Source organism: Eschrichtius robustus, chromosome 21 (assembly GCF_028021215.1).
Source record: "Eschrichtius robustus isolate mEscRob2 chromosome 21, mEscRob2.pri, whole genome shotgun sequence".
Taxonomy (NCBI): domain Eukaryota; kingdom Metazoa; phylum Chordata; class Mammalia; order Artiodactyla; family Eschrichtiidae; genus Eschrichtius; species Eschrichtius robustus.
The window spans coordinates 31,425,696-31,449,740 of record NC_090844.1 but is presented as its reverse complement, the minus strand read 5'-3'; the positions used below and the strand labels follow the sequence as shown (position 1 = coordinate 31,449,740).

Below are 24,045 nucleotides of genomic sequence, written 5' to 3'. Positions count from 1 at the left end.
AAAAGTTTTATTTTAACTTGCTTCATAATTGAATCAGCTACATAATGAAGAAAATGATCAAAATCTAAGCTTGAAATTAAAATTCGTTATTAAATATTGAGTATATGAAAAATTTATGAGCTTCTTATAAGACTATAAAATAGATCACTACCTTAACTTTCTAAAAGAGGATAATTTGAACTCACAAGAGGAAAATTGTAAAAATTTTATATGTACTAAGTTCAATGAGGCCTTCTTATAGTTCACACATTTCTGTCAGCAGCAGGAACAAAGATCCCTAGAATCATTATGCAAATTTTAATATACTTAGCCATAATAAAATACAGAAATAGTTAATCATATATTACTCTAAACAGCATTGTACTTATACATCTTAGCCAAGTAACTTAAACCATACCATACCAGAGCAACACCTCCTCCATAGTATTTATCACACAGCCTCCCTTGAAAGGTTGCACCAACATAATTTGGTTTTTCTCTGTAACTTAAGTTTAAAAAAGAAGCAAATCATAAAATTTTGTAAAATTAAGAACAATTAATATTAAATTTACCTAATATTTTTTGTTTTGCATATTTATATAACAAATTCATAGATATTTCCACTTTAACACTAGGATAACAAAGCATAGAAAGGGACTAACCGTGTCTGCTTATTTTGCAAATAGATTTAAAAAACAAATAATAAAAAGTGTATTATCATATGGATTTTTAGAGAATAATGAAGATTTTTTTATGTAATTTAAAAAAATTATACTGATTCCTATAATGTAAAAATAATAAAAATAAATAAAATTCCTTAAAAGTAGAAAGCTAAGCCAATGAAGTTGACAAATGGGCAGAGTAAGCTTATGTGTTGAAGTCGCCCCTTAATCAGATAGAATTAGCCTGCCCTAGCCATGCAAAGGCATGCGTATTTGTGGGACAAAAAATAACTTAAAAGATTATAATTTTATAATTATACACATGATTTTTACATAATATGATAATATATAATACATATAGGTTCTGAATATTGATAAGAGAAAAACAAAGAGATTATTAAATAGAAAGGGAGGCTTATATTTTTTAAAGTGCAGCTCACTGTGAATATAGTGTGTCAGAGATATTGAAATGTACAATAGTGTTTCCATTTCATCACTATTTTGTTTTGATTTTATGGAAATGAAGCATTAAAAGAAGGTCATATTACTATATTCATAGAATTCAGGTATATTTTTTCAGATAGATATTGTTAATATTTTATGTATAGTTAGGCACATTTAATGATATGTTATCTACTCAAGGTAAGAAAACATGGTAATAAGATTGAAGTGAGTTTTAGCTATAAGCCAATAAATAGAGTAATTGATATTAGTAATTCTGCTATAAAACCTGAGTTGTGAAAAATAATATTCACAGGATGTTGTACATAAAAAAATGACACAAGATTTTTTTCCCTAAGGTCCTGCCAACTGTCAGAAATTAGGTCAAATTACATATGCTTTCTAATGTATAAGATTTAGTAATGCCAAGATATACTTACACAAGTAAAAATGCCACATCATGTGGACGCAAAACAAGATAAGATCGTTTCCATTTTAAAAATCTGTGTAATAATTCATTGGCATCTCCAGTTACCGGAATTTTATTTTCGTCTATCCAAAGCTCTAATGAAGATAGAATTACTGTAATATTAAATGAATCAAAAATCTAAAATAGAAGACATAAAGAAAATATGTTCAAACTACATGGTTTAAATAGATTTGGGAATTTATCTGCAAAAATAAACACTATACTGATGTAAATATTAAAAACCTAAACTCTAAATCCGGATTGGATCTTATAAATTCTATTAGCAAGTAATAAATATCACTAATAAAACAAGTAATAAGTAACATTTTGATATGCTTGTGCTTAAGCCAGCCCAACGTCAAGTGTTTAATTTAAGCCTTACAAAACCCTAATTAGGTATTTACAATTATTATTACTCCAATTAAACAGTTAGAAAACTGAAACTTAAGATGATTATATATTTGCCCTCTTTCACACAATATGTGTATTCAGGCAGGGTCATAATAAAAGTCTGAGAATTGTTTAAGTAACACAAACAAATGCAAAAGCAAACACTTACAGCATTGGTCAATCCAATCAACTGGAAAATTTTTTGAGTGACAACAGTTGTATCAGAACCCATACGATTATACTGAAAAAGATAATTGCCTTTTAGATCTAAATATATAATGCTTAATACTTAATGATGGTTATTATGTTTAAAATTTAAAAGCATGAGTTAAGAAATTATTTAAATGACCAATTTATTAGTTTTTAAATATTATTTATTATTATAGATGTAACATGTGAAAATGAAAAATATAAAAAAAATACAAAAAGGCACTACAAAAAAAAAAAAAAAGGCACTACAAACTCTTGCAAAATTAAGAGTAGAAGGAAGCCTTCCAAACACATTTTATGAGGCCAGCATTATCCTAATATCGAAACCAGACAAAAACACCCCAAGAAAAGAAAATTACAGGCCAATATTCCTGATGAATATAGGTGGAAAAATCCTCAGAATATTGGCAATGCGAATTCAACAGCACACTAAAAGGATCATACATCATGATCAAGTGGGATTTATTCCAGGGATGCAAGAATGGTTCTATTTCTGTGAATCAGTCAATGTGATACACACCACGTTAACAAAATAAAGAATAAAAAATCATATGATCATCTCAGTAGATGCAGAAAAAGCATTTGACAAAATTCAACCTCCTTTCAGGATAAAAACTCTCAACAAAGTGAATACAGAGAGAATGTGTCTCAGCATAATAAAGGCCACGGCCAACATCATGCTCAACAGTGTAAAGCTAAAAACTTTCCCTCTAAGACCAAGAACAAGGGAAGGATACCTACTAGCGCCACTCTTATCTAGCATAGTATTGGAAGTCCTGGGCAGAGAGATTAAGCAAGAAAAAGAAATACAATGTATTCAAATTGGGAAAAAAGAAGTAAAACTGTCACTGTTTGCAGCTGACATATATAGAAAACCTTAAAGACTCCACCAAAAAACTGTTGGAACTAAGAAAAATTCACCAAAGTTGCAGGATAAAAAACCAATATGCAAAAATCTGTTACATTTCTTTATAATAATAACAGGCTATCAGAAAGAGAAATTAAGAAAACAATCCCACTTACAATTGCATCAAAAGAATAAAATACCTAGGAAAAATTTAACCAAGGAGATAAGGTCTTTACACTGAAAACTAAAAGACATTGATGAAAGCAACTGAAGAAGGCACAAATGAGTGGAAAGTTTTTCCAAGCTCATAAATTAGAATAGTTAATATTGTTAAAATGTTCACACTGCCCAAAGCAATATACAGATTCAATGCAATCCTTATCAAAATGTCAATGGCATTTTTCACAGAAATAGAAAAAACAGACCTAAAATTTGTATAGAACTACAAAGACCCTGACTAGCCAAAGCAAATGTGAGAAAGAACAAAGCTGGAGACATCATGTTCCCTGATTTCAAACTATATTACTGATACAAAGCACTGTGGGTGGTATTGTCATTAAAACAGACACATAAATCAATGGAACAGAATAGAGAGTTCAGGAAAAAAACCAACACATTATCGTGGGTTAATTAGTTTACAACAAATGGGGAAAGGACAGTCTCTTTAATAAATAATGTAGGGAAAACTGTACAACACATGCGAAAGAATGAAACTGTACTACTATCTTACACCATACACAAAAAAATAATTCAAAATGTATTAAAGACTTGAATGCAAGACCTGAAACCATAAAACACCTAGAAGAAAACAGGTGATATGCTCCTTCACATTGAGTGGATAATGAACAAAGCATGAATATCTTTAATATTCAAAGTTTTCTTATAAGTTGACAAGAAGGCAAACAACCATTAATAAAATGAGCAAAAGGATTAAGTTGTCAGTTCAGTGAAAAGAAAATACTAGTGGCCAGTAAACATTAAATGATGTTCAAATTAATTCTCAGTTAAGGAATGGAAGTTAAAATTACAATGAGATATAATTTTATACCCATTGCCTGACAAAAATTAAAGAGAACTATAAAACTAATCGTTGGCAGGTATGAGAGGAAAATACTACTTTCAGTTTTACGTTGGAGATGCAAAAAGTTACAGCCTTTTTATAAAGCAATGAACAATATCTATTAAAATTAAACTACATACATATCCTTTGACCCATCATCCATACTCCTGGTGACCTACTTTCACAGAGATTAAATTCCCAAGGTGTAGGAACTCATGACTAAGGATACTTCATGTAGCATTATTTATAGTGACAAAGCAACATTTAAAAAACGGGAAACAAAGTGAATACTCACCAATAATAGAATAAATGAATAAATTATGGTATATAAATACAATGGTATGCTGTGCTGTCCTTAAAAAATGAATTAGCTATTCAGTTGATTTGAAAGACCTCCCACCAAAAAAATTAATGAGTGTATTAAATAATCCAAGCAAACATCAGAGACTGACAGACTTAATTAAGGAAAGAAAACAATTAAATATAAATTGTTACAGAAGGGATGTCCCTGGTGGTCCAGTGGTTAAAACTCCATGCTTCCACTGCAGGGAGCACAGTTTGATCCCTGTTCGGGGAACTAAGATCCCGCATGCCGTGCGGCATGGCCAAAAAAAAAAAAAAAAAATTGTTACAGAAGACATAGTACATTTTCAAGGACTGGGATGTCTATCAGGAAGACATAAAACTATAAACATTATATGCATCTAAGAACTGAGCCTAAAAATTACACAAAATACAAAATGAGCAAGTGAAGGGAGAAATAGAAAATTCAACAATAATGTTTGGAGATTTAAGAACACAATTTCAGTAGTAGAATAACTGGTCAAAAACTCAACACAGATATAGAAGACTAAAACTAAACCCTAAACCAACAGATATTTATAGAATATTCCACCCCAAAACAGCACAACATGCGCTTCTCAAGAGCTCATGGAACATGATCTAGGAATAGACTATATACTAGGTTATAGGATAAGTTTCAACTGGGTTAAAACAATTAAAAAATACAAACTTGCTCTCTGACCACAAAAATTAAATAAAAAATCAACAACAGAAAGAAATCTGAGAAATTCAAAGTATGTAGAAATTAAACAATAGATTATAAATAACCAGTAATCAAAGAAGAAATCACGGGGAAATTAGAAAATACTATAATACAACATAGTAAAACTTATGGTATTCAGCTAAAGCAGTGCTCAGAAGGCAACTTATCGGAAATAGCTATATTAAAAAAAAGAAACACCATCTCAAATAACTAATTTCCACTTAGGAAATTAATGAAAGGAAAGCAAACACAAAGAACTCAAAGGAAGGAAAGGGAAGAAATTAATAAAAATCAGAGCAAAGTGATTGAAGTATGAATATAAAAAACAAGATATATTAACAAAACAAAAATTATTAATTCAGGATAAAAGGTTACAGTCACTAACCACAGAGAAATAACTAGCCTTGTAAATGAACACTGTGAAAAATCATGTGGCAACAATTTAGGTAACTTAGATAAAATGAATGATTTCTTGTAATAAACAGATACTGAAACTGACTCAAGAAGAAACAGAATATGTAACAAGCAAAAAGATTAAATACGCATTTTAAAAATTCCCACAAAGAAAAACCTAGTTCTAGAAGGCTTTATTGGTGAATCCAATCAAACATTTAGAGAAGAATTAACACCAATTCGTTGCAAATTCTCCTATAAAATCGGAGGGAACCCATTTCTATTCATTCAATAAGGTCAGTATTACCCTGATACGAAAACCAGAAAAGACATGACAAGAAAATAAAAGTCCAAAGCAAACTACATTCCTCATGAATATTATTGTAAAAATCCTAATCAGAATACTAACCAATTTATGCAACACATAGAAAGAATTATACACCACGACCAAGTGGGATTTATCTCAGATATACAAGCTTGGCTTAATGTCTAAAAACCAATAGATGTATTTCAAAACATTGTAGAATAAGGAACATAATGACCAAAACCCACATGATTCTTTTTTTCCTTTTTACATCTTTAATGGAGTATAATTGTTTTACAGTGCTGTGTTAGTTTCTGCTGTATAACAAAGTGAATCAGCTATACATACACATATATCCCCATATCTCCTCCCTCTTGCATCTCCCTCCCACCCTCCCTGTCCCATCCCTCTAGGTGGTCACAAAGCACTGAGCTGATCTCCCTGTGCTATGCAGCTGCTTCCCACTAGCTGTCTATTTTACATTTGGTAGTGTATTTATGTCAATGCTACTCTTTCACTTTGTCCCAGCTTCCCCTCCCCACCCCCTGTGTCCTCAATTTCATTCTCTACATCTGCGTCTTTATTCCTGTCCTGTCCCTACGTTCATCAGAACCTTTTTTTTTTTTTTTTTTTAGATTCCATATATATGTGTTAGCATACGGTATTTGTTTTTCTCTTCACTCTGTATGACAGACTCTAGGTCCATTCACCTCACTACAAATAACTCAATTTCATTTCTTTTTATGGCTCATATTCCATTATATACATGTGCCACATCTTCTTTATCCATTCATCTATCGATGGACATTTAGGTTGCTTCCATGTCCTGGCTATTGTAAATAGTGCTGCAATGTACATTGTGGTACATGACTCTTTTTGAATTATGGTTTTCTCAGGGTATATGCCCAGTAGTGGGATTGCTGGGTCATATGGTAGTTCTATTTTTTTTCTCCATAGTGGCTATATCAATTTACATTCCCACCAACAGTGCAAGAGGGTTCTGTTTTCTCCACACCCTCTCTAGCATTTATTGTTTGTAGATTTTTGAGAAGCTGGACATTCTTTCAAAAGACACAGAAGAAGCATTTGACTAAAGAAAAAAAAAAAAAGCTCAATAAACTAGCGATAGACGAGAACTCCCTCAACCTGATAAAGGACATCTATTAAAAACCCACAGATAGCATCACACTTAATGGTGAAAGAATAAGTGTTACTTCTCTTAGATCAGGAAAAAGATAAGTATATCTGTTCTCATTGCTACTATCTCAGCTTTCACTGGAGGCTCTAGACTAAGCATTTAGTAAAGGAAAAGAAACAAGAGGCATCTGTGTAGAAAAAGAAGTTAAACACTCTATTAACAGACCAAAAGATGTATATATATAAAAATCCTAAGAAAACCACTAAAAACCATTAGCACTAATAAATGATTTCAGCAGAATTGGAGAATACAAGATCAATGTAAAAATCAATTGCTTTCCATACACCAGCAATAAACAATCTAAAATTAATTTAAAATAAATCCATTTACGATAGTATCAAAAAATGATAATATGCCAAAAAACAAATTTAACAAAAGAAGTACAAAACAGGCACTGAAAACTACAAAACACCATTGAAAGAAAGTAAAGAAGATACAAATAAATGGAAAGTGAACCTGTGTTCATGGATTGGAAGACCTATTATTGTTAAGATGGCAATAATTTCCAAATTGATCTATAGAAATAATATAATCCTTATTAAAATTCCAGCATTGTTTTGCAGGAATTGGCAAGTTTACCTTATTATGTATATGAAAGTGAAAGGGATCCAGAATGTCTGCAAAAATTTTAAATAAGAAGAACAAAGTTGGAAGACTCATACACCCCAATCTGAAAACTAACTGCAAAGCTGTAATGATCAAGGCAGTGTGCTTTTGGCATTCGATTAGAGTTATAGATCAATAAAATAACAATTTCTAGAAGTAAATTCTAACACTTATGGTCAATTGATATTTGGAGAGAGCAAGAACATTAAATGGAGAAAGACTGATGTTTTCAAAATTTTAAAATGTTATGCTTCAAATGACACAATCAAAATATGAAAAGATAACCCACAGAATGGATAAAAATATTTGCAAATCATATATTGGATAGGGGTCTAGCATCCACAATATATAATGAATACTTAGCTACAACAATAAAAAGACAACCCAATGAAATATGTGTAAAGAATTCAAATAATTTCTCAAATAAAATATGCTAATAGCTAATAAGAAAATGCAAATATTCTCAACATCATTACACAATAGGGAATGCAAATCAAAAGCACAGTGAGAAACTAATTCACACCCACCAGGATGGCTAAAGTCCAAAAGACAGACAATAACAAGCACAGTTGAGAATTTAGAGGAATTGGAACTCATACATTTGTTCATTGCTGGTGCAATATATAATGGTGAAAATTGTTTTTTAGGATCTCAAAATGTGAAACATAGAGTTACCACACAACTCAGCAATTCTCACCTTTTGCATCTACCTAATAGAAATAAAAGCTTATGTCCACACAAAAACTTGTACAAAAATAACATTATTATGATACGAATATCATTGGAAAGCAGAGATAAGACATGCCAGCTGAGACACCCAGTGGACCAGCCAACTCCAAGCAAAATCAGTAGCTTACTAACAGTACACAAGTGAGGCCAGTCCAGCACAAGGAGATCTTAATGAGATCAGAGGATATTTAAGAATTGTGAGCTAAATAAATAGTTGTTCTTTTAAGCCACTAAATTTTGGAGTAGTTTGTTATGGAGCAACAAAAAGTGTCTCAGGAATCTATACATGACTACAACAAGGAATAGAAGTAAGAATATATGAAAATATCTAATTTTCAAACACAGTAAGACAAAATACCTAGCAAATATGTGAAACCTATAAGAAGAAAAGTTCACAAACTAAGGGGGATTAAAAAATTAATTACAGAGAGTGGGACTCCTGAGATGGTGAAATAATGATGTCTGCAAATCCTTTCCACAATAAGCAATGATAAAAGACAAAAATGTCAAAAACATTTCAAGAATCTGGCAATTGACCAAGGGCATTAAAATGAGAAATATTAATTAAAGAAAAACTATTAATTCTATGGTAAGAGCAGTGGGAATCTGTGACATTTCACCTGAGGTTGTCCCCAACCACATCTCAAATCGTACTGTGTGGTAATTCTACCATGGTAGGTCAAGCCATAAAATCCAGACACTTCCCTATCAGAGGAGGATAACTTGATTTGGTGCAGAGTAGGGCAAAACTACGTGCCCAGATATATTGTCAAAAACAATAGTGATCTCTGTGGCAAATGAATATTGAAGGACATCATCACAGATAAACTTAGGCTGTGATACTGGTTATTTCAAGCAACAGACCAGAAGATGAGCCAGAAATCTAACATGGAATTGGGGGGGAGATACAATAGCCATAATGGGTCTTGACAACCTTCCATATATCCTTTATAGTCTGGAATATTCCATTCATGCACCAGGTAACACTCATGCTCAGGAGAGACTGAAAGGGGTCTAAGATATCGACAAGTTCATGGCTGAACTTGAAACATTACTCACTACCTGAGGAGATGTGAGAAAGTCCTATAAAAATCACAACCTACCTGACTTGAAAATTACATGAAAATTGAATACTTTCCCTAACAGACAAATCCATTTGCAAAGGGTAGAAGCCTTACTAGCTCAAATGTTGGAGCATAGCCTCTGACCAGTCATTGGCTGACTGCTAAGATATGTTCACCCAAGGTCAACCACAAAAATCCTGGCTTAAAAGTAGAAACAAGAATTAAAAAAATAGTAAGCACAATAAAACAGTGTTATCCACATATTTGAAAATGCAGTCATTAGAAACTATGAGGTAGACCTTATTGGATTTAGCACACGAAACTTTAAAGCAACTACGGTAAACATGGAACTGATAGGAACCATGTTTAAAGAAGTAAAGGAATGATGACATTGACTCGTAAAAAAGAGAGTATCAGTAAAGAATATAAATTATACATTATAATGTACAGTTTGGTGATGATGGCTAATAACACTGCATCATATACTTGAATGTTGCTAAGAGAGTAGATCTTAAATGTTCTCACCACAAAAGAGAAATGAAAATTAATTATGCGATGGGACGGATGTGGTAGCCAATACTACAGTGGTAATCATTGTGTAATTTATAAATGTATCAAGTCAACACATACACATTAAACTTACACAGTTATGTGTCAATTATATCTCAATAAACCTGAGTGAAACAGAAAAAACAAATAATAATTATAAAATTGTAAAAAAGAACTAAATAGATACTTGAGTTGAAAATATAATAACTAGGCGGTCTGGGCAAGATGGCGGAAGAGTAAGACGTGGAGATGACCTTCCTTCCCACAGATACAGTAGAAATACATCTACACGTGGAACTGCTCCTACAGAACACCCACTGAACGCTGGCAGAAGACGTCAGACCTGCCAAAAGCCAAGAAAATCCCCATGTACTTGGGTAGGGCAAAAGAAAAAAGAAATAACAGAGACAAAAGAATAGGGACGGCACCTGCACCAGTGGGAGGGAGCTGTGAAGGAGGAAAGATTTCCACGCACTAGGAAGCCCCTTCGTGGGCAGAGACTGCGGGTGGCAGAGGGGGGAAGCTTCGGAGCCACGGAGGAGAGCGCAGCCACAGGGGCGCGGAGGGCAAAGCGGAGAGATTCCCGCACAGAGGCTCGGCGCCGAGCAGCACTCACCAGCCCGAGAGGCTTGTCTGCCCAGCCGCCGGGGCGGGCGGGGGCTGGGAGCTGAGGCTCGGGCTTCGCTGGGATCAAAGGGAGAGGACTGGGGTTGGCGGCGTGAACACAGCCTGAAGGGGTTAGTGCACCACAGCTAGCCGGGAAAAGGTCTGCAGCTGCTGAACAGGCAAGAGACTTTTTCTTGCCTCTGTTTCGCGGCGCGCAAGGAGAGGGGATTCAGAGCGCCGCCTAAACGAGCTCCAGAGACAGGCACGAGCCCCGGCTATCAGGCCGGATCCCACAGCAACAGGGGCGCAGAGGGAAAAACGGAGAAATTTCCGCACAGAGGCTCGGCGCCGAGCAGCACTCACCAGTACGAGAGGCTTGTCTGCTCACCCGCCGGGGCGGGCGGGGCTGGGAGCTGGGGCTCGGGCTTCGGTGCTAGCCGGGAGGGAGTCCGGGAAAAAGTCTGCAGCTGCCGAAGAGGCAAGAGACTTTTTCTTTCCTCTTTGTTTCACGGCATGCAAGGAGAGGGGATTCAGAGCGCCGCCTAAACGAACTCCAGAGACGGGCGCGAGCCGTGGCGATCAGCTCGGACCCCAGAGGCGGGCATGAGACGCTAAGGCTGCTGCTGCAGCCACCAAGAAGCCTGTGTGCGAGCACAGATCACTCTCCACACCACCCCTCCCGGGAGCCTGTGCAGCCCGCCACGGCCAGGCTCCCGTGATCCGGGCACAACTTCCCCAGGAGAACGCAAGGCACGCCTCAGGCTGGTGCAACGTCACGCCGGCCTCTGACGCAGCAGGCTCGCCCCGCCTCCTCCGTACCGCTCCCTCCCCCGGGGCTGAGTAAGCCAGAGCCTCCGAAGCAGCTGCTCCTTTAACCCCGTTCTGTCTGGGCGGGGAACGAACGCCCTCAGGCGACGTACATGCAGAGGCGGGTCCAAATCCAAAGCTGAACCCCGGGAGCTGTGCGAACAAAGAAGAGAAAGGGAAATCTCTCCCAGCAGCCTCAGAAGCAGCGGATTAAAGCTCCACAAACAACTTGATGTGCCTGCATCTGTTGAATACCTGAATAGACAACGAATCATCCCAAATTTAGGAGGTGGACTTTGGGAGCAGGATATATTAATTTTTCCCCTTTTCCTTTTTTTGTGAGTGTATGCTTCTGGGTGAGATTTTGTCTGTATAGCTTTGCTCTCACCTTTAGTCCTAGGGTTAGGTCCGTCCGTTTTTTTTTTTTTTTTTACTTAAAAAATTTTTTCCCTAATATATGTTTTCTTAATAATTTTTTCCTTATTTTTCTATTTTTAAAAAATTAAAAAAAATTTTTTTAATAAGTTTTTTCACATTTTTTATTTTAAAAAATTAAAAAATTTTTTCTTAATAAATTTTTTTCTTAATAATTTTTTCTTACTTTTTCTTATAAAAAATTAATAAATCTATTGTTAAGAATTTAAAAAAATTTTTTCTTAATAAATTTATTCTTAATAATTTCTTTCTTATTTTTTATTATAATAGCTTTATTTTATTTTATTTTATCCTCTTTCTTTCTTTCTTTCTATTTTTTCTCCCTTTCATTCTGAGCCATGTGGATGAAAGGCTCTTGGTGCTCCAGCCAGGCATCAGGGCTGTGCCTCTGAGGTGGGAGAGCCAACTTCAGGACACTGGTCCACAAGAGACCTCCCAGCTCCACGTAATACCAAACGGCGAAAATCTCTCAGAGAGCTCCATCTCAACATCAAGACCCAGCTTCACTCAACGACCAGCAAGCTACAGTGCTGGACACCCTATGCCAAACAACTAGCAAGACAGGAACACAGCCCCATCCATTAGCAGAGAGGCTGCCTAAAATCATAATAAGGCCACAGACACCCCAAACCACACCACCAGATGTGGACGTGCCCACCAGAAAGACAAGATCCAACCTCATCCACCAGAACACAGGCACTAGTCCCCTCCACCAGGACGCCTACACAACCCACTGAACCAACTTTAGCCACTGGGGGCAGATACCAAAAACAACGGGAACTACGAACCTGCAGCCTGTGAAAAGGAGACCCCAAACACAGTAAGATAAGCAAAATGAGAAGACAAAAAACCACACAGCAGGTGAAGGAGCAGGGTCAAAACACACCAGACCTAACAAATGAAGAGGAAATAGGCAGTCTACCTGAAAAAGAATTCAGAATAATGATAGTAAAGATGATCCAAAATCTTGGAAATAGAATAGACAAAATGCAAGAAACATTTAACAAGGATGTAGAAGAACTAAAGAGGAACCAAGCAACGATGAATAACACAATAAATGAAATTAAAAATACTCTAGACGGGATCAATAGCAGAATAACTGAGGCAGAAGAACAGATAAGTGACCTGGAAGATAAAATAGTGGAAATAACTACTGCAGAGCAGAATAAAGAAAAAAGAATGAAAAGAACTGAGGACAGTCTCAGAGACCTCTGGGACAACATTAAACGCACCAACATTCGAATCATAGGGGTCCCAGAAGAAGAAGAGAAAAAGAAAGGGACTGAGAAAATATTTGAAGAGATTATAGTTGAAAACTTCCCTAATATGGGAAAGGAAATAGTTAATCAAGTCCTGGAAGCACAGAGAGTCCCATACAGGATAAATCCAAGGAGAAACATGCCAAGACCCATATTAATCAAACTATCCAAAATTAAATATAAATTAAACATATTAAAAGCAGCAAGGGAAAAACAACAAATAACACACAAGGGAATCCCCATAAGGTTAACATCTGATCTTTCAGCAGAAACTCTGCAAGCCAGAAGGGAGTGTCAGGATATACTTAAAGTGATGAAGGAGAAAAACCTACAACCAAGGTTACTCTACCCAGCAAGGATCTCTTTCAGATTTGATGGAGAAATTAAAACCTTTACAGACAAGCAAAAGCTGAGAGAGTTCCGCACCACCAAACCAGCTTTACAACAAATGCTAAAGGAACTTCTCTAGGGAAGAAACACAAGAGAAGGAAAACACCTACAACAACAAACCCAAAACATTTAAGAAAATGGGAATAGGAACATACATCATATCAATAATTACCTTAAATGTAAATGGATTAAATGCTCCCACCAAAAGACACAGACTGGCTGAATGGCTACAAAAACAAGACCCATATATATGCTGTCTACAAGAGACCCACTTCAGACCTAGAGACACATACAGACTGAAAGTGAGGGGATGGAAAAAGATATTCCATGCAAATGGAAATCAAAAGAAAGCTGGAGTAGCAATTCTCATATCAGACAAAATAGACTTTAAAATAAAGACTATTACAAGAGACAAAGAAGGACACTATATAATGATCAAGGGATCGATCCAAGAAGAAGGTATAACAATTGTAAATATTTATGCACCCAACATAGGAACACCTCAATACATAAGGCAAATACTAACAGCCATAAAAGGGGAAATCGACAGTAACACAATCATAGTAGGGGACTTTAGCACCCCACTTTCACCAATGGACAGATCATCCAAAATGAAAATAAATAAGGAAACACAAGCTTTAAATGATACATTAAACAAGATGGACTTAATTGATATTTATAGGACATTCCACCCAAAAACAACAGAATACACATTTTTCTCAAGTGCTCAAGGAACATTTTCCAGGATAGATCATATCTTGGGTCACAAATCAAGCCTTGGTAAATTTTAAAAAATTGAAATCGTATCAAGTATCTTTTCCGACCACAACGCTATGAGACTAGATATCAATTACAGGAAAAGATCTGTAAAAAATACAAACACATGGAGGCTACACAATACACTACTTAATAACGAAGTGATCACTGAAGAAATCAAAGGGGAAATCAAAAAATACCTAGAAACAAATGACAATGGAGACACGACGACCCAAAACCTATGGGATGCAGCAAAAGCAGTTCTAAGAGGGAAGTTTATAGCAATACAAGCCTACATCAAGAAACAGGAAACATCTCGAATAAACAACCTAACCTTGCACCTAAAGCAATTAGAGAAAGAAGAACAAAAAAACCCCAAAGCTAGCAGAAGGAAAGAAATCATAAAGATCAAATCAGAAATAAATGAAAAAGAAATGAAGGAAACAATAGCAAAAATCAATGAAACTAAAAGCTGGTTCTTTGAGAAGATAAACAAAATTGATAAACCATTAGCCAGACTCATCAAGAGAAAAAGGGAGAAGACTCAAATCAATAGAATTAGAAATGAAAAAGGAGAAGTAACCACTGACACTGCAGAAATACAAACGATCATGAGAGATTACTACAAGCAACTCTACGCCAATAAAATGGACAACCTGGAAGAAATGGACAGATTCTTAGAAATGCACAACCTACCAAGACTGAACCAGGAAGAAATAGAAAATATGAACAGACCAATCACAAGCACTGAAATTGAAACTGTGATTAAAAATCTTCCAACACACAAAAGCCCAGGACCAGATGGCTTCACAGGCGAATTCTATCAAATATTTAGAGAAGAGCTAACACCTATCCTTCTCAAACTCTTCCAAAATATTGCAGAGGGAGGAACACTCCCCAACTCATTCTACGAGGCCACCATCACCCTGATACCAAAACCAGACAAAGACGTCACAAAGAAAGAAAACTACAGGCCAATATCACTGATGAACATAGATGCAAAAATCCTCAACAAAATACTAGCAAACAGAATCCAAACAGCACATTAAAAGGATTGTACACCATGATCAAGTGGGGTTTATCCCAGGAATGCAAGGATTCTTCAATATACGCAAATCAATCAATGTGATACACCATATTAACAAATTGAAGGAGAAAAACCATATGATCATCTCAATAGATGCAGAGAAAGCTTTCGACAAAATTCAACACCCATTTATGATAAAAGCCCTGCAGAAAGTAGGCATAGAGGGAACTTTCCTCAACATAATAAAGGCCATATATGACAAACCCACAGCCAACATTGTCCTCAATGGTGAAAAACTGAAACCATTTCCACTAAGATCAGGAACAAGACAAGGTTGCCCACTCTCACCACTATTATTCAACATAGTTTTGGAAGTGTTAGCCACAGCAATCAGAGAAGACAAAGAAATAAAAGGAATCCAAATCGGAAAAGAAGAAGTAAAGCTGTCACTGTTTGCAGATGACATCATACTATACATAGAGAATCCTAAAGATGCTACCAGAAAACTCCTAGACCTAATCAATGAATTTGGTAAAGTAGCAGGATACAAAATTAATGCACAGAAATCTCTTGCATTCCTATATACTAATGATGAAAAATCTGAAAGTGAAATTGAGAAAACACTCCCATTTGCCATTGCAACAAAAAGAATAAAATATCTAGGAATAAACCTACCTAAGGAGACAGAAGACCTGTATGCAGAAAATTATAGGACACTGATGAAAGAAATTTAAGGTGATACAAATAGATGGAGAGATATACCATGTTCCTGGATTGGAAGAATCAACATTGTGAAAATGACTCTACTACCCAAAGCAATCTACAGATTCAATGCAATCCCTATCAAACTACCACTGGCATTTTTCACAGAACTAGAACAAAAAAATTCACAATTTGTATGGAGACACAAAAGACCCTGAATAGCCAAAGCAATCTTGAGAACGAACAATGGAGCTGGAGGAATTAGGCTCCCTGACTTCAGACTATATTACAAAGCTACAGTAATCAAGACAGTTTGGTACTGGCACAAAAACAGAAATATAGACCAATGGAACAGGATAGAAAGCCCAGAGATAAGCCCATGCACATATGGTCACCTTATCTTTGATAAAGGAGGCAAGCATATACAGTGGAGAAAAGACAGCCTCTTCAATAAGTGGTGCTGGGAAAATTGGACAGGTACATGTAAAAGTATGAAATTAGAACACTCCCTGACACCATGCACAAAAATAAACTCAAAATGGATTAAAGACCTAAGTGTAAGGGCAGACACTATCAAACTCTTAGAGGAAAACATAGGAAGAACACTCTATGACATACATCACAGCAAGATCCTTTTTGACCCAGCTCCTAGAGAAATGGAAATAAAAACACAAATAGACAAATGGGACCTAATGAAACTTAAAAGCTTTTGCACAGCAAAGGAAACCATAAACAAGACCAAAAGACAACCCTCAGAATGGGAGAAAATATTTGCAAATGAAGCAACTGACAAAGGATTAATCTCCAAGATTTACAAGCAGCTCATGCAGCTCAATAACAAAAAAACAAACAACCCAATCCAAAAATGGGCAGAAGACCTAAATAGACATTTCTCCAAAGAAGATATACAGATTGCCAACAGACACATGAAAGAATGCTCAACATCATTAATCATTAGAGAAATGCAAATCAAAACTACAATGAGGTATCATCTCACACTGGTCAGAATGGCCATCATCAAAAAATCTAGAAACAATAAATGCTGGAGAGGGTGTGGAGAAAAGGGAACACTCTTGCACTGTTGGTGGGAATGTAAATTGGTACAGCCACTATGCAGAACAGTATGGAGGTTCCTTAAAAAACTAAAAATAGAACTACCATATGACCCAGCAATCCCACTCCTGGGCATATACCCTGAGAAAACCATAATTCAGAAAGAGTCATGTACCAAAATATTCATTACAGCTCTGTTTACAATAGCCAGGACATGGAAGCAACCTAGGTGTCCATCATCGGATGAATGGATAAAGAAGATGTGGCACATATATACAATGGAATATTACTCAGCCATAAAAAGAAATGAAATGGAGGTATTTGTAATGAGGTGGATGGAGTTAGAGTCTGTCATACAGAGTGAAGTAAGTCAGAAAAAGAAAAACAAATACAGTATGCTAACACATATATATGGATTCTTTGGGAAAAAAAAAAAAAGGTCATGAAGAACCTAGTGGCAAGACAGGAATAAAGACACAGACCTACTAGAGAATGGACTTGAGGATATGGGGAGGGGGAGGGGTGAGATGTGACAGGGTGAGAGAGTGTCATGGACATATATACACTACCAAATGTAAAATAGATAGCTAGTGGGAAGCAACCGCATAGCACAGGGAGATCAGCTCGGTGCTTTGTGACCACCTAGAGGGGTGGGATAGGGAGGGTGGGAGGGAGGGAGACGCAAGAGGGAAGAGATATGGGAACGTATGTATCTGTATAACTGATTCACTTTGTTATAAAGCAGAAACTAACACACCATTGTAAAGCAATTATACTTCAATAAAGATGTTTTAAAAAAAAGAAAATATAATAACTAAAATTATATAAGCTCACTAGCAGAAAGAATAAATAAAAATAATGTATCAATAGAAATTATTCAACATAAAGAACAGAAAGGAAAAACAAGAAAGAAGTAAAGTGAACAGAATCTCAGACACCTGTTTGACACCATAACGCAAATACACATTTACATAATGAGCGTCTTAGAAGGAGAGGAGAGATAGAAATGATCAAAAAACAAAACAAAACAAAACAAACAAAAACAAAAAAACAAAGCTTGAGTAAATAATAGCTAAAAACTCCCAAACAATGAAAATCTCTAACCTACACAGTACTTAGGCTCAACAAACTTCAAGTAAGATAAAATCAAAGACAATCACACATAGACATGTCATAGTTAAGTTACTGGACAACAGCCACAAGGAGAAAATCTTTATACTGAGAAGAAAAAAATGGTACATCACCTATAGGAGAGACACAGCAAGGTTCAGAGCTGATTTCTCATTAGAATCAATGGAGGCCAGGTGGGGTTACAAATTCAAAGTGCTACTACAAAATACTCTCAATCAAGAATTCTATACTCAGCAAAACTATTCTTCATAAGTAAAGGCAACAGAAAGCCATTCTCAAATTTTAAAGAGAGAGAGAGAGAGAGATAAATCAGTGATAGCAGAGCTGCTCTGCCAGAAATAATAAGGCAAGAAATGATAATAATCAGGAAATTCTCAGGTTGAAAAGATGACACAAAACAGTAACTCATATCTACATAAGTATAATAAAGAACATTGGTACTAGCAATAACAAAGTATAAAACAATAACTATCTTGTCTTTTCTTCTCTAAAATCATTTTAAAAACACTTGCAAAAGACAGTAATTTATCCTCTTTTTTTTTCTTTTTGGGCCAAGCGGCTTGTGGGATCTTAGTTCCCCGACCAGGGATTGAACCTGGGCCCCCGGCAGTAAAAAAGCCTGCATCTTAACCACCGGGCCGTCAAGGAATTCCCACAAAAGACAATAATTTAAATTTCGAGAAAGGGTGGTATAAACTCATCTCTCCCTCTTCCTCCAAGCTGATCAAAATTATAAAAAAGTATAAACCCTGAAATAACATAAAAAAATCATAGGAAGTCTCTAGAAGGTGGAAGCAAGAAGGTACCTGTACAGGTATGCTAGGAATGGAAGAACAATATAGCACCTCAGCAATTCCCAACACCCCATCCAGTGGCAAAAGAGTAGTCCAGGTAGAAGTGGAATGAGAAACCCATTAACACTGTGGTGCCTAGAGTAGTAACCTCTGCACCACAGCATGGAACTTCTCATTAACGAGCTTGAGACAACAGGTGGCCTGGACCAGGAAACAGCCATTTGGTCCTGTTGGCAGTATCAGCAGGGAAGAGTGAAACTCTTCTGACAAAATAGCTCCACCCCCACAGGCTTGATGTCTCCTGTACCTACCTAGAAACACTAGGCAGAATGACCCTGGGAAGTAACTCCCATCCGCACAAACAGTACTAGAGTCCCACTGGCACTGGATGGACCAGGGAGACACTTTCCACCTGCACAGGCCCACCATCTACAATATTCCACTCAGAGGCCATAGGAGGAGACAGGGGAAGGTCCCTCCACTCCTGCAGGCAGGACAGGCAAGTATCACTGAGACCCGCAGAAACAGCGACTGAACCAAGAAGGCCAAAATAGCATTACGAAGGCTCTGAGAACTTTTGTCATTGAATTCAACCCATATAACTTGGTCAGGACTTATGTGCTACAACTAAGGAGTCTGAATGAACAAAATAAAAGATTTAAGTAGAATGAAGAACTGCATAACATAATAGTCAAAATTTCCAGAAAGCAACTGAAAACCATTTGCCATACCAAGAACCAGGAAAATCACCACTTGAGGGAGAAAAGTCAGTCAATGCATGCCAACACCAAAGTACATCACTTGTTAGAATTATCTGACAAAGATTTTAAAGTAGCCTTTGTAAAATGATGGCAACAAATAATTAAAAATATCCTTCATGGGGAGTGAAGTCAGCAAAATGGAGAACTAGAAAACACCAAGCCTTTGTTTTTCTCTGGAAACATCAAAAGACAACCAGAAACTGGCTGAAATAACCTCATTGGGGTCTCCAGAAAACCTCAGGAAAACATTCAAAGGTCTACAAATGTCCAAACAAGAAAAAAACATCTTGAAAATGACAGGAAATTTTGTGGTGTTTTTACTCCCCTATGCCCTATTCCCTTCCCCAGTGTGGCATGGTTTAATCTGGAGGAAATGGTAGTCTGTTTCACAATTCCTTCCATTATACCAGGTGGAGCAGAGAAGACCTTATCTGCAATGTTCTAACCTGTCTGGAAGGTGCCTGAATGGCTGTTTTCCATGTCACCTGCTTATTTTTTCAAATGCTGAGTTTTCAACAAAAATCACAAGGTGTCTTAGTCAGTTTGGGCTGCCCTAACAAAAACACCATAGACTGGGTGCTCAAACAACAAACATTTATTTCTCACAGTTCTGGAGGCCAGGAAGTTTAAAGATTAGGTTTCCAGCATGCCCTGTGTCTGATGAGAACATGCTCCCTGGTTCAGTGATGGCCATCTTGCCATCTTCCTGCTCTGTCCTCACATGGTAGAAGAGGTGAGGGAGCTCTTTGGCCTCTCTTTTATAAGGGCACTAATCCCATTCATGAGGGCTCCACCTTCATGACCTAAGCCACTCCCAAAGGCTCCACTTCCCAATACCATCACTATGCATTAGTATAAATTTTAGAGGAACAGAAACATTCAGTCTATGTTACAAGGCAAACAAAGAAAAAAAGCACGGGCCAAATGAAGGAAATAAATTGGCAGAAACCATTCCTGAGGACGTAGAGACGTACTAGACAAAGTCTTTAAAACAACTGTCTAAAATATGCTCAAAGAGTTAAAGGAAAACAAAAAGAATGAAGGGAAGTCAGGAAAATGATATATGACTAAAATGAAAATATCAACAAAGATATATAAATTATAAAAAGAAACCAAACAGAAATTCTGGCATTGAAAAATGCGATAACTGAACTGAAAATTGAGTAGAAGGATTCAACAGCAGATTTAAAGGGGCAGCAGAAAGAAGCAGTAAACTTGAGAATAGGATAACTGAAATTATTGAGTCTGAGAACCGGAAAGAAAAAAAAGGAGGGACTTGTGGGATACCATTATGCAGAACAATATATGACTTAAGGGAATCCCAGGAGAAGAGAGATTATTTAAAGACATAATGGCCAAAAGCTTGCCAGATCTGATGAACCACATGAACACACAAATCCTTGAGCTTAAATTTTAAGAAGGATAAAGCCAAAGAGACCCACACCAAGACAAATTATAATCAAACTGTCAAAAGCTAAAGAGAATATTAATATTGAAGGCAGTAAGAGAAAAATAACTAAACACATAAAAGGGGTGATAATAAGATTACTAGCCAATTTCTTAGCAAAAACTTTAGAGGCCAGAAGACAAGGGGATGATATATTTAAAGTGCTGAATGCAAAATGAAACAGGTACTTTGGAATACAGCCTGGCAGTTTCTCACAAAAAAATCAAACAAAAAAAACATACTGTTACCATATGATGCAGCAATCATGTTGCTTGATATTTACCCAAAGGAGTTAAAATATGTCAATACAAAAACCTGTGAATGGGGGCTTCCCTGGTTGTGCAGTGGTTGAGAGTCTGCCTGCCAATGCAGGGGACACAGGTTCGAGCCCTGGTCTGGGAAGATCCCACATGCCGCGGAGCGACTAGGCCCGTGAGCCACAGTTGCTGAGCCTGCGCGTCCGGAGCCTGTGCTCCGCAACAAGGGAGGTCGCAATAGTGAGAGGCCCGCGCACCGCGATGAAGAGTGGCCTCCACTCGCCGCAACTAGAGAAAGCCCTCGCACAGAAACGAAGACCCAACACAGCCATAAATAAATAAATAAACAAACAAACAAATTAATAAATAAATAAATAAAATGAAAACCTGTGAATGGATGTTTATAGCAGCTTGATTCATCTGCCAAAATGTGGAAGCAACCAAGATGTCCTTTAGTAGATGAATGGATAAATAAACTGTGGTACATACAGACAATACAATATTACTCAGTACTAAAAAGAAATTAGCTCTCAAGCCACGATAAGGCATGTAGTAAAGTTAAATGCATGTTACCAAGGTAAAGAAGCCAATCTGTAACTGCTACATACTGTACATTTCAACTATATGATCTTCTGAAAAAGGCAAAATTATGGAGACAGTAAAAAGGTCAAAGGTTATTAGACATTATAGGTATGGGAATGATGAATAAAAATTACTAAGAAACTATTTTATAGGTAACAGATGTTTTAATATGTTAATTATATAAAATTAAAAATAAACTAATAGAGATTTGATTTCCAATTTACTACTGATACTAGTAATTTAAATTCATTAAGGCAGAGATAGAGCAAAAATTATTATTTATTGTCCTGTGTTAAAAATTTATTCCAACACTTTTTATAAACTCCCATTGCTAATATAAATTAACATAAGCCAAATAAATGAAAGTATACTTACTAAATTTTTTTCAACTACAACATGCATTTCTATATACTGAGAGAAGTCTGCAAGTGGCTGAAAAAGAATCACAAACTTTAGATAAAAATTGAAGAATCATTTAATCATTTTAAGTAATATACTACTTCACAAATTCAACACTGAAAATTCAATTTTCTATATGAAAATAGAAATCATTTTCAGAATATTGCCTTTGTCATGTTTTTCACACCTGATCAATCACTTAATTTATTCAGAAAATAACTTTCCTCTACCTTCCATTCTCCATATTCTCACTGGTACTGGGCTACTCATATGATTCTCTTCCCTGAGGAAATTCTTCCCTTGACTTGCCATTATGTGTGTATTTATGTTCGTTTAATGATTCCATTATACATTATTATGCTGTATGATTTTATCTATGACCTTGAAAGAGTAGGGGCACATCTCTGTGTTTAGAGGGGTGGGATTTCATCTGAAGGATAAAATTAATCCTTGCATAAATCACCGCAGAAAAAAGTGAGCAACAGAGAAACAAAATGACTGGGTTTCTTAAACTGCACCATAGATATCTCAGGATATCTGGTTATGATGTCATTCAATTAGACCACAGTGGTTAAATTAGGCACAAACGTGAGGCCCGATGGGCTTATGATCTGTGTGATTTACACTCTGCCAACAAGTAATAATTGTTGTAACTACGTTTAATAAAATATTACTTATGTTCATCATTATTTTTACATGACGTTAACCTAGGAGGAATGCACTAGGGAAAACTTGGAAGACAGTCTTTGTGGGCACTTTAAGACTGTAGTGCAGTTAACTCAAAATAGTTTGTTACTAAAATAGCATACCGTGTATAAGCACTGGACAAATATATAGAAGCAGAAAAGGAGGATCAAATTTCAAAAATTGAGAAAACTTTTATTATGCATATTTTAATGTCTGAATTTTTTTCTTTTTACACTGGTATTTAATCCTTTGAAAGTTCAAAACTATCACAATTTAGTTAAACCATTTTCCTTAACATAAAGAGGAGCAATAAAGAGGGAAAAACAAATCTAGGATTTAGCAGAGAAAAGTGAAGACTATAGTAATTTAAAGGAAAAAAAGTCAATAAGGTCAGTAAGACAAATTTAGGGGTGAATGATCATTCATTTTTTCCCTCCATTTAAAAATTCTCTTTTAAAACCTTGGAGACTTGAGGGTTCTTTTTTTTTTTTAATGCAAATGAAATCCCCTTATGGTCTAATTGGTTTATTTTCATTTCCATCCAAAAGGAAGCACCGAATGCTTCATGATAGTTTTGCTTATAGGATTCCATCCTTTCATTGAAGTGCCTAAACAAGGAAATGACACTACTTTACTGGAGGAGAAAAATAAACATTTATATTAATTGAAAGTAACAAAATATTAATGTTTTGAGGGATTCAAAGCTATTTCTTTGTTTTAACCAACATAAGTGTTAGTTGACTTACATTTCCTGAAGTAATCCTTGTTTATTTTCATCTTTGAGATAGGGATTGATGATATTTATTTGATTATAATTTATTCATTTATTTACTGGACAATAAGCTTTCATGGGGAAAAGATATAGTCCGTTTTAGCAAAATAACTAAAAATTTAAGACAAAGATGCATAAAAGAATGCCAAGAAATCTGTATATTGGGAAGGTGGGCAGGTATTAAGATTTCAGAAGACCTCAAAAGCTATTTTATTTAGTAAAAGAAAGTAGCCA

At 36.0% G+C, this 24,045-nt stretch overlaps 1 protein-coding gene across 1 annotated transcript in view; it reads right to left on the bottom strand.

Annotated features, from left to right (window-relative positions):
• The window catches only part of ADAM2 (ADAM metallopeptidase domain 2), a 99,802-nt gene that overhangs the window by 50,401 nt on the left and 25,356 nt on the right, over nt 1-24,045 (bottom strand). Inside the window, exons 7-10 of the mRNA XM_068532026.1 lie at nt 22,329-22,385; nt 2,111-2,182; nt 1,523-1,689; nt 403-484 (exon numbers count right to left, since the gene is read on the bottom strand). Of these exons, the coding sequence (XP_068388127.1) occupies nt 403-484; nt 1,523-1,689; nt 2,111-2,182; nt 22,329-22,385 (378 nt within the window). The remainder of the gene's footprint in view (nt 1-402; nt 485-1,522; nt 1,690-2,110; nt 2,183-22,328; nt 22,386-24,045) is intronic.